This window comes from Zalophus californianus, chromosome 1, assembly GCF_009762305.2.
Source record: "Zalophus californianus isolate mZalCal1 chromosome 1, mZalCal1.pri.v2, whole genome shotgun sequence".
Classification (NCBI taxonomy): domain Eukaryota; kingdom Metazoa; phylum Chordata; class Mammalia; order Carnivora; family Otariidae; genus Zalophus; species Zalophus californianus.
Window position 1 is genome coordinate 147,082,440 of NC_045595.1, and position 16,677 is coordinate 147,099,116.

Sequence of the window (16,677 nt, forward strand, 5' to 3'; positions counted from 1 at the left end):
TACAGGTAGTCCAGACAACCAGTGCTTTGGGTGTTCAGATGAAATAGACCAGTGGGGATTCAGATTGGTGGCTTCATGGAAGACATAGAACTTAAATGGTCCTGTGAGGTTCGATTTAGACTTTGTAGTCCATGTGTTACATGGCAGTTAAGTGTCATCGTGGGAAGTATAGGTGGTAGAGCAGAAGCACAATGAAGCCAGGACCAGGAGAAAAATCTGGGGTGTCCTGAAGTTGGGAATATTTGGGCAAGGATAGGTAAGCAGATATGCAGACGATAAATTCAGGTACAGAGAGAGTAGCTAGCTAAAAATCTGGCAGATACCAGGACAATTGCAGATGCTGGATAATATAGCAAGCAGTGGGTCACATATGCTAGGTTAAAAGAACCAGAAGGAGGCAGATACTTTCAAGTTAGTTAAAAAGCTAGAAATTCCTAAGAATTCAGTATCATCAACCTAATAATACTGTCAAATAAATTTGAGTACCTGTTCTGTCCACGCACTGAATTAAACACAGTACATAAGGTATCTCACTTTATCCTCACAGTAGTCCTTCGAGGAGAGGGTACTATTTATTATTCCTTTTTTTTTTTTTTTTTACAGGTAAGGAAACTAAAGGTAAAAATGATTAAGTACTTGCCCCAATGTGTGCAACTGGTTAACGACACAGTCCAGGTCTTCAAAGATCATGCCCTTAACTAGTATGCTGTTGAAAGGGTAGATCAAGCACCAAGAAAATTTAGAGTTGGCAAAAACTTTTGTTTTTTTGTTTGTTTTGTTTTGTTTTTTGAGCAGGAGAGAGAAGGCGGAGGGGAGGGGCAGAAGGAGAGGGAGAGAGAATCTTAAGCAGGCTTCACACCCGTGTAGGATTCGATCTCATGACTCTTAGATCATGACCTGAGGCAAAGTCAAGAGTTGGACACTTAACTGACTGAGCCACCCAGGCACCCCAAAACTTTGGATTTTAAACATGGAGGTTTTTATTTTGTTCAGGTAAGAGCAGAACCACTCCTGGACCTGGCCTTACAGTTTGTAGGTGATTGGGTATGCCTGCCTGAAATGAAGACTATGGATGTAGGAGTAAGAGCAGATTCCACCTGATAAGGAGTAAACAAAGGCAAGATAGACAATGTGTAAATGACCATTCTGAGTAGAGCAGGAGAGGCGGGGGTGGGGGGTTGAGTGGAGATGAAGAGATAAGAATAGAAAGCTGAATTTTAGAATTATATTGTCAGATTTTGATGCCAAGCTGAGTGCTATTTATTTATAATCCAGTAAGCATTATAAAATATCTGGACATTTAAATGTCATATTGGAAGAATATTAATGGTTTGTGAAGAAAACTGGAAATTTGGTGAATGTTACCTTTTTGTTAACCATAATTAATATGAAGAATAATTCAGAAAATTGCAAGTTTATTAATCGAGTTTACTTTCAGGTATTAAAAGAAGTTTTTTTAACAAATGAAGTGACACCATTAAGCTTCAAGAAATATAGTATTGCTTCAGTTTTGACCAATTTGTGAGAAGTAGGCAAAACTTGGAAACCACTGAGTATTACAGTAAAACAAAATTATGTTTTTTGGACCTTAGATCCTCTTCAATTTTGAACTGTAAAGGATGCACTAATTTTCAGGAAAAGAGATGAAAAAGGACTCCCCACATTTGAGTTAACATGTAGAATTTCCTGAATTTTTTAAAGTTACTTTTGGTAGTAGTTTCTCAGTTTTGATTGTTTTTTAAATCATTTTCAGTTACTTTAGAAAATGTGGTTAGTCTAGAACAAGACAAGTTACTTTTTCACTTGTTAGTTTGCCTTCCTTTAATGTGTTTTTTCCCCTAACCCCCCATACCCCCAATTATTTCACACTCTACAGATGATAAAGCATTAAGACAGTTGAATCTAGATCTGATGCTTTGGGTTTTTTGTTTTTTTTTTTACAAGTTCTTTTGGAAAAATACCCAATTACTTCCTTGAATTCAAACACCTGGGAACCTTTAAGATTCTCCAATATTTGAAGCTGTCTTTTTTTTTTTTTTTTTTTTTGAGAGAGAGAATGAGATAGAGCATGAGAGGGGGTAGGGTCAGAGGGGGAAGCAGACTCCCCGCCGAGCAGGGAGCCCGATGCAGAACTCAATCCCGGGACTCCAGGATCATGACCTGAGCCGAAGGCAGTCGCTTAACCAACTGAGCCACTTAACCAACCAGGTGCCCTGAAGCTGTCTTTTTGACAACTACTACTTATTATTCCAGAAGCCAATTGAGTGGATGACCAACATTCATGCTTTTCACATCTTGAATTCATTAAGTTTTCAGATGTCTGGATTGGCTGACAAAACTTTTTTTTATTTGTTGATAAGTTTTTCATTTGACAGACTTCTAATGACACGTAGTTTCAGAATTCATATATTTGGGCTTTTGGTGGAAGAGTGACTGAACTGTCTGGACACAGGATGAAGAAATAGGATTTAGATATTTAAGGCAATCTAAATTTACTTATCAAGGTCATTCATTCTTATTTTTCTGAATACTTTTAAGATCCTTAGATGTTATCTCTGAAGTTTCTGTTTTTCAAAAATTCTTAAATGTTATTATCATTTTCAACTCTGATTTGAATTTTATGGAAGCGTTTTGACATTCTTTGAAAGCAGCCACAATAATAGTAACTGCTTCTACCTATTTTATAACTTTACTCTTCTGTAGATCTTTTGGAGAGAGTCGAACTTCATGATACTGTTAAGAAGCAATTGTCATAGGATTGACATCCTGATGGAGTTATTTATCTCCAGCTTCATCTCCTGTGCTGCTTTTATGCTGTTTGTGTTACTGATTATTGATGGAAGTACTTCCTACTCTTTATTTCTTATAAGACTCTGTTGTCTCTTCCTCACAGCTGTGTAAAGAAGCTGATAGACAAGTTAACTAGAAGTGTATTGATTCCCCCTCCCCCATATATTTTCATCTATCTGTAAATTATTTACAGGGCTTAACTGATTCTTCTTTACCTACATTTCATTATTTTGATTTTGACTTTCTAAGGGCACATAAAGAATAACTGCTGAGCAAGAACTTTCAGTGTGCATTTTTAATTATCCTAGAAAATATATTCAATCAACTCTTAATTACCTTGGGGAATTGACTAAATTATAGATTTTTTTTTAAAGATTTTAGTTATTTATATGAGAGGGTGTGAGTGAGCAGGTCGGGGGGCAGAAGGAGAGGGAGAAGCAGATTCCCCACTGAGCAGGGAGCCCAATGAAGGGCTCGATCCCAGGACTTTGGGATCATGACCTGAGCCAAAGGCAGACATTTAACAACTGAGCCACCCAGGCGCCCCAGATTAATTATTTAAAATTTAAAAAGACAAATACAATTGTGAAAAAAATAAAATGAATACCAGCACAAAAAGAGCATTACATATTGCTGTTGTTTGAAGTTGCATAGTATTCTATATATAGGCCTGTTATGCTTATATAATGGAAGAACTGTCTTCATCCTTAAAATTCAGTCAGGTATGTTCTTGTCTACATCACCTTTTAGTTCTCTATCATTGGATGGAGGGGAGGGACCTGGAGTCTGATCAGTGGTAACTCTATGGAGTTTTGGAGGTCTAACTTTATCCCTGCAGAAAAATCTGTCTGTTAAGACATTTTATTTTTCTAATGTCAGATTTGGGAGGAAATAGAGGACGGACTCATGGGAACCTGAAACTGAAAGGTATTAATTTAAAATGTTAGGATTCAGTGAAAAATACAAAGGTTTCCCTTATGCAGAAGCCATGGGCATAAAAAATTAGGGACTGAGCAGGAGACATTTGAGGGGCTTTTATTAAGGAGGTGAGACGTTAAGCAGGGGTGGAGAAGAGAATGATTGTTCCAGGAAGAGGGGGTAGAGGTTACCTACCAAAAACATTGCCTGATGTTCTGCTTAATCATTGAGACTTCTAGATGATTGTTTAGTAGGCTCAGCGGCTAACTGATGTACGTAGGTTTTTTTATGATATTAAAAAGAATAAGATAGTAGTCAAGAAATAGACAATGGTAACAGACTATTTTAGCAAAATAATAGGATTTTTGGTCATTTCTTCCCTTGTATTTCATGTGATATTTTGTATTTCTAAGCTGTTACATTTGCTCTGCTTTTACATTTTGGATGACAGTTCTTGAACGGTAAATATGTTCCTGAATATTGTGTATAAACAAAGTTTACATTAAATCATTATAGTGCTGAATTGAAAGTTGAAGCTATTGCTTCTTTTAACAGTCTGTATTTATTTGCTCAGCAGTGTTTGGGTTTTAGATTAATTAATTAGCTATTAAAGTTTTTGTCCCTGCAGGGAAGTAACTTAAGAAACTAATTGCAATCTTTCTTTTTTCTCTCTCATTGCAACAATTTCTTTTATAATGAGATTTCTTAGGAATACCACTATCATACTCTGGCAAAGTAATGATGGCCTGAATTTATGAACAAGACATTGACTAAAAATTGAATGGAATGGAGATGAAGGATATATTTTTTTTAAGGATTTTATTTATTTATCTGACAGAGCGAGAGCAGGAACACAAGCAGGGGGAGTGGGAGAGGGAGAAGCAGGCTTCCCGCTGAGCAGGGAGCCTGATGCGGGGCTTGATCCCAGGACCCTGGGATCATGACCTGAACCAAAGGCAGAAGCTTAACGACTGAGCCACCCAGGCGCCCCAGATATGAAGGATATTTTAAAGGAAGATTAAGTATAGATGAAATTTAATAGTTTAAACAGAAGCAACTAACAGTGAAAGTAGTAAAGGGTATTGGTTTTTAAATTTTTAATATGGTACCCTGGTTTTCAAATGAAACCCTACATGGAGCAACATCAATAGTCAATTAGAAAACAAGGCAAGTGATTTCAAATGGTTTCCTTGGCTCTTGATGAGTTGACAGATGTTACCAATACTACCCAGTTGTTATTTATTCAAGGAGACAATGCCAAGTTGGAAGTGACTGAAGAATTAGCTTTTGTGGAATAACTGTAGGCAAGAATATTTTCAAAGTGGAATAATACACTTTAAATGGCTGAATTGCATGGTATGTGAATTAAATCTCAATATAGTTTTTAATTTCCTTAAAAAGAATACATGAGAAAACATTATTTCAGTATATAATCCAAGTGGACTCCACTAAGATGTGTTAACAGATGATGATGGGAGAAGTATGTGTGGAGCAGAAAATGAGAAAATGTAAAGCATTTAAAGCTTATGGGCTATTCATTGTATTACATGAGCAGTACTTTGTGGAAAACATTTTGAATTTATTATGTGTCACTGAACCAATAGTGTCAACAGCAGTCTTCATTTGGTGTAATGGGTTTAACCATTATTGCTCCCAGGAATTTTTGTCTGAGACAGAAGTGAACATCCTGACTTACCCTACTCTGTGGCAGTTTAATGTTAGAATTGGTCAAGTTTCATTGGGAGCTTTTGAGTATAGATCTAAGATTAAATTTTTCTGAATGAGAAGAACTACTCTCAACCACTCTTTTATAGGACACTGGAAAATGGCTTTGGAAATTAGCTTTTACTGAAGACTTGAAAATGTTTCTTACTTAATTAAACCTAATACTACGAGGGGAAAACAGTGCTTATAGTGAAACTTCTATTGTACAGTTGTTTTGACAGCTGCTAATGTGGAATCATAAAATGCTGCTTTATACACTTCACATGTTGTTACAAGTTACAACAAGCAACATCTCCATTTCCACACACATATGGGGTAGATATGTTTTCCAGCCTCAAACTATATTTTCATCAGATTTTAGACCTTGATGTGAGTGCAAAAGAAATTTCCATATTTCACGACCATTAAACAGTAATTCTACCTCCTTTTCAGTTGGAAGTAATTAATCTGCAATGTAATGTCATGCAAAAGGCAAATATCAAGAAAATAATCTAATAGAATTCTAGAAATGCCTTCCAAGTGATGAATGACTCTTTAATTAAAATTATATTTTCCTGGATTAATGTCAGTATTTTGTGACAAAACAGTTTTAAAGAGTATGTAAAATCTCATTACAGATAGATTAGCATTAGCAGATAAACATTTGTAATCAACTTTGACGATAGGGAACAACTAACTTTGAACCCCAATTCAGTGATAATGCTACCTCCTCCCATAAAGAATAATTCCAGTTTTACCATTAATATATCTGTGTGGTCAAAGTTATATTCTATTATTCTGTTTTTCTGTTATTATTATATTATTATACATTATATATTATATTATCATCATTATGTGTTGAATCTCATCAGTAAAAATATGTGGAAGTTTTTTTCTCTTTTGTTATATGAGTATGTATGCAATATCCTTGATTTTACCTCTTTACCCACAAAGCTTAATATATTTACTATCTGGCTCTTTATAGACAAGTTTGCTGACTGCTATCAAAATTTATTCTTTGAATGTCCTACTCTCTCAGTTCTTAGACCTCTGCTTTGTTGATGATCTTGCCATTCATTCTACTTCACTCTTGGTCATACCTTAGGCTAGTGGCTACCAAACCTTAATCTCTTCATGATTTGTTTCTCATTTTCCAAGCATTGCCTCCTATAATTTCTGCTGATGCCTTCTTATACTTAGTTTTCAACAGTCTTTTGTCTCTACTAGGACCTACAATCCAGTGATTCTACCTCTCTTTCACTAGCATTCCTTTTCCTCATCTCCTTCCTTTCCAGTTTAAATTCTGTCCTCATTTATCATAATCACTCTCTTGATACACTCATGCTTTTTGCTGTCTCTCATACATAATACTCACTTGGCTAAATGAAACTTTGGGAAATTTAATTCCTTCCATCTCTGGAATAAAACAGAAAGCTATGCTGAATGAGGGTCACCTCAAATGTTAAGCAGGGCCTTTAATACCTGCTGGAAAGCATATAGTTCCTTAGTCCATTCAGTCTACCACTCATCTAGATGGGATCCATATTTCAGCGCATGGGCCAGTTCCATCTGCTGCCTGTTAATTGTAATTAAAATTGTATTAGAACATAGCCGTAGTCATTCTTTTTTTTTTTTTTTTAAAGAATTTTTATTTATTTGACAGATTGGGAGTGTAAGCAGGCAGAGTAGCAGGGAGAGGGAGAAGCAGGCTCCCTGCTGAGCAAGGAGCCAGATGTGGGGCTCAGTCCCAGGACCCTGGGACCATGATCTGAGCCAAAGGCAGTCGCTTAACCAACTGAGCCACCCAGGTGCCCCGTAGCTACATCCATTCTTTTATGGAATATCAGTGGGTGTTTTCTCCCTACAAGTAGCAGAGTTGAGTAGCTGTAACAGAGATTGTAGGACTCTCAAAGCCTAAAATATTTACTATCTGATCTTTTAAAGAAAAAGCTTGCCTACCTTTCTCCCCAATGAATATTTCATGCCTTCTCCTTTTTATAAACCTCCAGCATTTCCTCCTACTCTCTCACTTTCAGCTGATTGCCTGATTCCTATTTCATTGAGAAAATCAAAATAATCAAAGGAGAACTTCAGTTAGTTCCTAGTACCTATGTATTCATCAGTGAGTTGGAAAGTTTTGATCTTTTGGAGGAAGATGGGCTGATAATAGTGATTTACTTTATTTTGCAAAATAGCTGGGAATTATTCTGTTTTGTATAGATACACATTTAAATTTGTTTAAATTTTCATTACCTTTTTCATCTTAAGGGAAATATGTTTTCTTGACTTCAGACTTCTTTTTTTCATTATTTTAAACTAAGGTCCAATTTACATACAATAAGCTTTACTATTTTTAGTGTATACACTGTATATACAAATGTATAGACATGCATTTGTGTAAGCACACCACAGTCAAGCTACAAAACAGGGAGCGCCTGGCTGGCTTAGTTGGTTAAATGTCTGACTCTTGATCTCAGTTCAGGTCTTGATATCAGGGTCATGAGTTCAAGCCCTGTGTTAGGCTCCACACTGGGCATTGAGCCTACTTAAAAAGGGAGGGGTGCCTGGGTGGCTCTGTTGGTTAAAGCATCCATTTTTTTCACCTCAGGGTCGTGAGATCGAGCCCCGTGCTGGGCTCCATGCTAGGCATGGAGGCTGCTTAAGATTCTCTGTCTCCCTCTCCCTCTGCCCCCCACCTTGTGCTCTCGTGCTCTAAAAAGAAAAACAGATATAGAACAGTTCCATCACTCCCCAAAATTCCCTCCATATCTTTTTGAGGTTAACTCCTCCCCAATTCCCATCCTTTGCCTCTTCAGAATATTCTATAAATTAAATCATATGGAGGTAACCTTTGAGTCTGGCTTCTTCCACTTATGATAGTGCATTTGAGAGTCCTCCTTGTTGTTGATGTATCAGTGTTTCATTCTTTATTTCTGAGCGTTCTGTTGTATGGATATACTGCAGTTGGTTCATGCGTTCTCCAGTTGAAGTATATTTGGGTTGTTTCTAGTTTTTGGTGCTTATGAATGAAGCTTCTTTAAACATTTGCTATAAAAATTTGCATGCAGCTTTTTTGTGAACATATTTTCACTTCGCTTGGGTAACTACCTAGAAGTAGAATTGTGGATCATAAGTGTTTAACTTTTATAAGAAACCACTAAATTGTTTTCCAAGTGACTGTACCATTTTGTCTTTTATAGTAACTTATGAGCCTTCCATTTCATCTGTATCCTTGACAGCACTTGACATTGTCACATTTCTTTATTTTAGTCATTCTAACAGGTGTGGTTTTAACTTGGATTTCATTAAGGACCAAACATGTTGAGCATCTTTTCATGTGCTCATTCGCCGTCTGCATGCAAATACACATATTTGGGGGATGGTTACATGTCTCTTTGATTCTTTTGCCCATTAAAAAAATTAGATTGTTTGTTCTTATTTTGAATTTTGAGTGTTCATTATGTACTTATTTCAGATATGTGATATGTAGTTTTTTCTCCCATAAACTTGTTTTTTTGAATTAACAGAAAAATCATTGTTTTCTTGAAAGACCTCTTGGTATTTTCCAAAATAATGTTACATTTAATTTCATTTTTATATACAATATTAACTTCATATTTCTAAGTGTAATATAAAATAAAAAGTAAAATGGTAATAAATCTACATTAGTTATTTTTTGAAATATGCAGAAATCCAAACTAAAAATTTGGTAGAAATATTAGGCTTCATTTTTCTGCCTATTAATATGGAACATAAGTTTTATTATATATTTCAAATAATATTATGAATAACTTTATGTATCTAGTAGATAATATAAGTGTTCTTACATAACCTCTATCATCTAAAAAACTGGTTAAACTGATTTCACATCAGTGTTTAGTACCAGACTGAAGCACTAAAAGAATTTAATTTATATCATATGGAAAGTAAATTACCTTTAGAAAATATTTTTAACATGTAACTTATTTGTATTTATTCTAATTACATAGAATGCAGTTTGTCAGATTCATGCTTTGCAGCAATTAAAATGCTGTTACCACATTATGTATTAAATACATGGCACAATCTCAGTAAGCAAAGATCCTCATTCACAGTGAATAATCTTAAAAATCTAAAAGTCCATAATGAAATGCATAGGGACTTGGTACTATTAGAACAGATTATAAAAAACAATTTTAGAAGTACTATTGTAAAAGTATTGTACTTGCTACTAAGTTTTAAAGCAGTCAGGCAGTTTGCTTGTCAACATTTTTTGAAAGTTGACAGGAAATGGGAAAGAGAAGCATTTATTTTGAAAAGCCAGAATCTTGGGCTTGCTATAAAATAAACCCATCTCAAATTGGCCTAACCTAATTTGGGGATTTAGTTTATCAGCCCCTACACTAAGTGCTCAGAAGAAAGGGTGGACCCTCTTTAAAAGACATTAACATTAACATCATCCAGAGCCTTTACAATTTTTCATACATAGTGTTTTGCATTCAGTGCATACCAAATGATAGGACAGAATCACAGAAAGGTAAGAAGAAAAATAGAGACAATAAAAACAGTCTCTTGGGTGGCTGAGATAATAAGAGTTATTTGAAAAGGACTTTAAATTTTATTTATTTTTAAAGATTTTATTATTTATTTGACAGAGAGAGCACAAGCAGGTGTAGTGGCAGGCAGAGCGAGAGGGAAAGCAGGCTCTCTCCCTGCTGAGCAGAGAGCCCAATGTGGGACTTGATCCCAGGACCCTGAGATCATGACCTGAGCTGAAGGCAGACGCTTAACTGACTGAGCCACCCAGGCACCCCAGGACTTTACATTTTAAACTGTGACTAATATGTTTTAAGAAAATCATAGAAAAGGTATAGAAAATAGGTAAAAAGATGGAGAATTTTACCAGAGAATTGCAGTCCATAAAAAAAGAAAACAAAAATTCTAGAATTGAAAAAATAATTGATATACAGACTATATATAACATAGGCTTAATGGAAGACTAGAGATAATGAAAGAGAAGGTTAGTGAAATAGAAGATATCACTAGAAAATATCACAGAGGGGAAGAAAGACATGGGCTATAACCTTTTTCAGCTGGGATATAGAAAGCGCTAGTCATGATATAAAAAATAGACAAATTGGGTTACATTAATTTTAAGACTTTCTGTTCATTAAAGACTCCATTAAGAAAGTGAAAACTAAGCCTGACATGTACAGAATTCCTACTAGTCTATTATGGAAAAGACAAGCTAATAGAAGAGTGGGCAGAACTCTTAAGCAGTCACTTAACACACATAAAGGATATCCAGATGATTAGTAAACATGGGAAAGGGTACTCAATTTCATTAGCCATAAGGAAAATTACTTAAGATTGTAATCTGATACCATTTGAACACACCCCAGAATGGCTAAAATGAAAACTAAACATTGTACAAAGTACTTACAAGGATGTGGATCACTTGGAACTCTTACGTACTACTGGCAGGTATGTAAATTGGGACATCCACTCTAGGAAACTTATCTGCCAAGGCTGCAAATACACAAACCCTAGGATCTGTCATTTTCACTCCTAGTGTTACGCTTATATAGTGTACATATATTCACCACGAGGCAAGTACAAGAATGTTAAAGCAGCATTGCTCTTAATAGCCCAAAATTCCATCAAGGATTCAATCAATAAATCCCAAGTACACTCATATGATGGAATACTAAACATGATATTGTGGATAAATCTTAAAAACATAACATTGAGTATAGCCAGACACAAACGAATACGTATTGTACAACTCCATTCATTTGAAGCTCATAAACAAGGCAAAATGAATCATGCTCTAGGAATCAAGATAGTGATTACCGATTGAGAGGGGGTAGAAGTGCTTCTGTACTCATAATATTCTGTTTCTTGGGTGGGTGCTGTTTACACAGGTGTGTTCACCTTGAGAAAATTCATTAAACTACATTTATATATTTGTATACTTTTGTGTGGGTATATTACATCTCATTAAATCTGTTTTTAGAATATGATTAGGGTATCTTCTGAGTACTTTTTTGTATGCTTTAAGATTTCCATTACAGTTTATTAAAAGGCAAAAACTAATCTTTGGTGTTAGGAGTCTAGATAGTGGTTATCTTTGAGAGTTTGGTGACCAGGTGAGGCTTCATGAGGTGCTTAGAAAATGCTAGTAATGTTCTATTTCTTGATTATGGGTGCTGGATAAGGAATCAGTGGACTTTGTGAAAATTCAGTGAGCTTTGATTATGATTACTTTTTCTGTGACTTTTATACTCCGGTAAAAAGTTTGCTTGCTGAAAATAAGAAAGGAAGAAAGAAAAAAATAATGGGAAGAGTTAGATAAAATCGACTGGGTGTTGGTAATTATTAAAGCTGAGGGATGGGTACATGAGTACTCTTTATATTCTTCTCTACTTTTTGTGTATGTTTGAAAATATAATAATAATTAACATAAACTATAGGGACAGACAGCACATACTCGGTTGCCTGAGGAGGAGTAATGGAATGACAGAAGGGTGAGAGGAAGGGATTATACAGAGTAACAGGAAATTTTGTGGTTTTAGATGAATTCATTGTCTTGATTGTGGTGATGCTTTCAGAGGTGTATTCCTTTGTAAAAACTTAACAAATAGCCAAATAGTGTGGGAAAAAACAAGAAAACCTAGGTTCCAACTCCTGTTCTTTTCCTGTAGTTTCCTGACACTGACAGACACTTAGTACTTGCTAAATGAATTGATGAAAGCCTGGGGTGCAACTTGCTATATTATCGGTCCACAGTTTGGGATTGCTTTGAGATAAACCCTGAGGTAGATGCATTTGTTGCCGAGATGGCTTTTCTGGAGATGAAAGAATGCCACCAGGGTTTGTTCCTAGGCCTGATTTATTAGTACTGTGACTTTGGGCAAAAGTTTTCTAGCCTGGCATATGGGGATAATGTACTTAATTGACAAGGATAGAGTTGATTTAAGTGTAAGAGTGCCCATCAAGTGTTTGGCACATAGTAGGTGCTCAATAAAATGTTAAGATTGAAGACATAAATAAGACAGCTGTTCTAGGTTGGAATGCATTTAAGATGACACTTAAAAAAATAATAGAGTACTTGAGACAGACTACTTCATGCTATGTTCCTAGAACTGTGGTGCTTGTTTGTTGTCTTTATTTAATTGACGGCTGAAATCAGAAAAGATAGCTGCTTGAAATTTCAATAATTCTGAGTCACGCTATATCTGGGTTTTTGCCTAAAAGTTCTGTTTATGTTCCTTGCCCACGTTAGAGAGCACCTATACCGTATTTCTCAAATGCATTGTATATGAAATAAAAGTGTAGGTTGCAGTTAATATAAAAAGGCAAATCATTTTATTGCAACAGAATAAGAGACAATTGTAAGGGTGGGTGAAAAGTCAAAAGACCCTGATAAGGGCTCAGATTAGGAAAACAGATTTTAGTGATGAAAAAGGTATATATATATTTTTTAAAGATTTTATTTCAGAGAGAGAAGGAGAGAACGAGCGAGAGAGCACAAGCAGGGGGAGCAGCAGAGAGAGAGGGAGAAGCAGGCTTCCCGCTGAGCAAGGAGCCCGATGCGGGGCTCGATCCCAGGACCCTGGGATGATGACCTGGGCTGAAGGCAGGTGCTCAACCGACTGACCCACCCAGGCGTCCTGAAAAAAGTATATTTTTGAGAGAATGGTTCTTCATCTTTTGATAACGTAGTTAATTTTTTTTAAAAAAAGGGAAGAAAGCTGATGGGCATTTGTCCAGTCTTGTATGAAGATAATACCATAAATAAGAAAGAAAATAAGCTGATGATGGGTTTCTTTCTTTTTATGCAGTGCAGTATACGGGATTCAATGTAGAGTCAGTTAATTTGGTAACCTCTTTATGTGCTTAATGTAATCTTCATTGTTGATCTTTTATTCTAGAGCACTTGTTTTCAAGAGGTAGCTGGAAAAGGGGTTTATATTAAGTTCGAAAACAGACTAACATGTTTACAAAGTTAAGGTAGTGTTTAACTTACTGTTGTTTAAAATCTATTTTACGTTTTTAGATTTTTTTTTTAAGATTTATTTATTTTTGAGAGAGAGCATGAGCAGGAGGGGCAGAGGGGAGAGGGAGAGAGAATCTCAAGCAGACTCCGCACTGAGTGCAGAGGCTGACACAGGGCTCAATCCAAGGACCCTGAGATCATGACCTGAGCTGAAACCAAGAGTCAGACGCTTAACCAACTGTGCCACCCAGGCACCCCACATTTTGAGATTCTAACTTAAATTTCCTTTGGTATTTTAATTTTGATTTTGTACTGCCTACATGTCATCATTGGGACATCAATTACTTAGTTCTAATATGCTTAGATATTATTACAAGCTGTGTATTGGATGCACAGTATACAACTGATAGAAAAGGTGTGGAAATTGCCATAATTGTATTGTGTTGTTTATTTTTAGAATTAGGACAGTGTTTGTTTTTCTCATGATTCCTAGACCAACTCGTACTTAAATCTTTAAAGTTGTGAATCAGGTCTGCCTGGGATGTTGCTCTTACTGGAGGTGATTATTTTTCAGTGTTGTCTACTTAATAAGGCAGAAGTCTAAAACTTAAGTCAAAAAACAGCTCCCCACCTGTCATTTGCTGTTTCATCTTAAGGAAATTAGACCACTTAAAAAATTATAGTGCAAATGTATAATTTCATAGCTCCACAAAAGAAAAGCCTAGAGGAGATGAAAGAACTTTTTCTTCATTTTCTTTAAGTGGGGGAAGGTGATGACCCCAACTTGTTATTTTTTTTTAATGGGCAAACATTGATAATGTTTCTTTCTTTCTTTTTCTTTTTTTTTTTTTAAAGAGAGAGCACACGAGCAGTGTTGGGGGGTGGCAGTGGTGGGGGCAGGCTGAGGGAGGGAGAGAATCTTAAGCAGGCTCCATGTTCTCACGACCCTGAGATCGTGATCTGAGCTGAAATCAACAATAGTCGGATGCTTAAGCTTAACCGACTGAGCCACTCATGCACCCCTGCCAGTTTCTGAAGTTGAAAATGGTGGGAGTTGAAGTTTCTCCCTGACCTCCATTCTAGGGAAAGAAAGCCATTCTATTCTACTGGAAAGGTTGGTTTTAAAACTTTGCTACCCAGAAAAAATTACTTTTTCCATTAGTTAACTTAAGACTTCTGGTTTTTGTTTTTGTCAGTTTGATTTAACTGACATGTCTTCTTGCTACTGTGGCAGCTTCACAGTTTTTATGTGATGACCTAATTTATACTTCATTGGTTGTAGTTTAGTCTCAGATTATTTCCTATAGAATATAGTTTCCGGCAGCTCTGCATCATGCATGTCTATTAGCACCATTTTTCGAATAGCAGTTGCTCACTTCGTGTCTCTGTCATATTTTGGTAATTCTTGGAGTATTTCAGACTTTCTCATTATTATATTTGTTATGGTGATCAGTGATTACAATTTGCTGAAAGCTTAGATGATGGTTAGCATTTTTTAGCAGTAATATGTTTTTAAATTGAGATGTGCTTTTTTTTAGGCACAATGTTATTGCACACTTAATAGACTATAATAGAGTGTAAATATAGCTTTTATATGCACTGGGAAATTTAAAAATTCATTTGATTCATGTCATTGTGATATTTGCTTTATTGTGGTAGTCTAGAACTGAATCCTGCAGTATCTCTGAGGGATGCTTGTATATGTGTTCTTAGACTGATAAATGATCTTTATAACTTCCTAGAAGGACTGTATGCCTAAGGTATATTTTCTAAATTCTCTAAAGTTTTAAGCAAATAACTGAGTCTGTGATTACTAGCCCATGTATTTATTTCAATAATCCTCCATGTTTCCCTTTTCCAAAATTTATTGTCTAAGTTAAGGATTTTTTTTTTTAAACAAGTGATTTTATTATTTTTTTAAGATTTTATTTATTTGAGAGAAACAGAGAGAGGAGCACAAGCGGGGAAGAGAGCAAGAAGCGGAGGCCTCCTTTGAGCAGGGAGCCCGATGTGGGGCTTGATCCCAGGACCCTGAGATCATGACCTGAGCCGAAGGCAGATGCTTAACTGACTGAGCCACCCAGGCGCCCCTAAGTTAAGGATGTTTTAAACATTTGGGATATATAGCCCAGCCAATGGGTTGTAACTGTAGTCAATATGTAAATATAATGATATTTATTTATTAGCCTCTTCATTTCTATTTTTAATAACTAACATTTATTGAGCTATTAAAGTGTACCAGGTTTCATTTCTAAATTAGTTCCCACAGGTTATCTCATTTAACATTCGGTTCTGAGGTATGTTTTATTAATATTTTTACTTTACAGATAAGAATATCAAGTCTTAAGAGTTTAAATAACATGCTCAATTTCTCACAGTTAAGAAATGCTGAGAACCAGCATTAAAACCCAGTTGGTCTGGCTTTAGAACCTGTATTTTTAAGTACTTATAATGCTTCTCACAATAGTGCCTAATCTTTTTTGGTTAGTGTAATACGTACTATTGTTGTAAATTTTGTTATACCTACCCTTTTTTATGACTTGATAAAGATGGGTGATTCCTTCCGTTGTCCAGTATGTATTACTAGATAGGCCATGTGAACTTTGTCATAGGTCAAGTATTATCATAAGTATTTTTGACCTAGATTTTATGAAGACTTCATTATTAAAATAATTGCCGCTTTCATCTGATTAGTCAGAACAGTAAATACCATTTCTAGAGTATATAGCACTTTGCAATTCACTGTCATAACAGAAGTGGTTTGGGGGAGGAATTTTAGGAGAAAATGATCCTAGAGGAGAGAGAAAACATGATAGTTCTAGGAATTGCAAGAAGGCCACTTTGATTAGAGCTCAGAAAGTAAAGGAAGGAATTAGGAAGAAAGATCAGACATGAGAGAAAGGCAGGACCCAGTTTTTGTGTTTTCTGTTTTTTTAATTCTAAGAACAGTGGAAGGCCAGGGATAGTATTTAAAGATGATTAGATTTACTTACATTAACAAAATCTGGAAGTGGTATGGAATTGTAAGGAGACGAGGGTGGATCCCAGAGAGACTGCTATTAGGAGGATATTATAGAATAGTCCAGTCCAGGGTATGATAGTGTCTTGAATTTGGTTGATGACAGTGGGAAATGGAACGAAGTGGGGAGATCTCACAGGTATTTAGTCGGTAGAAACCTTTTAATCAATTGAATGTGGAGAGGAGATGAAGAAAAGTTGTGTGGGCCTCTGGGTTGCGAAACTAGATGGATAGGAGTGCCATTCATATAAATAAGAAATCTGGGGAA

The 16,677-nt window shown here is 35.8% G+C and overlaps 1 protein-coding gene across 7 annotated transcripts in view; it reads left to right on the forward strand.

Moving 5' to 3' along the window:
- Positions 1–16,677, forward strand: part of ZNF148 (zinc finger protein 148) — a 122,875-nt gene that overhangs the window by 92,189 nt on the left and 14,009 nt on the right. The window contains exon 7 of one of the 7 annotated variants that reach the window (XM_027582726.1): positions 2,704–2,771. The exons of the other annotated variants lie outside the window; for them this stretch is intronic. Coding sequence (XP_027438527.1) covers positions 2,704–2,756 — 53 coding nt within the window. The 3' untranslated portion in view covers positions 2,757–2,771. Of the gene's footprint in view, positions 1–2,703; positions 2,772–16,677 lie in introns of those variants that run through there. 7 annotated transcript variants of the gene reach the window in all.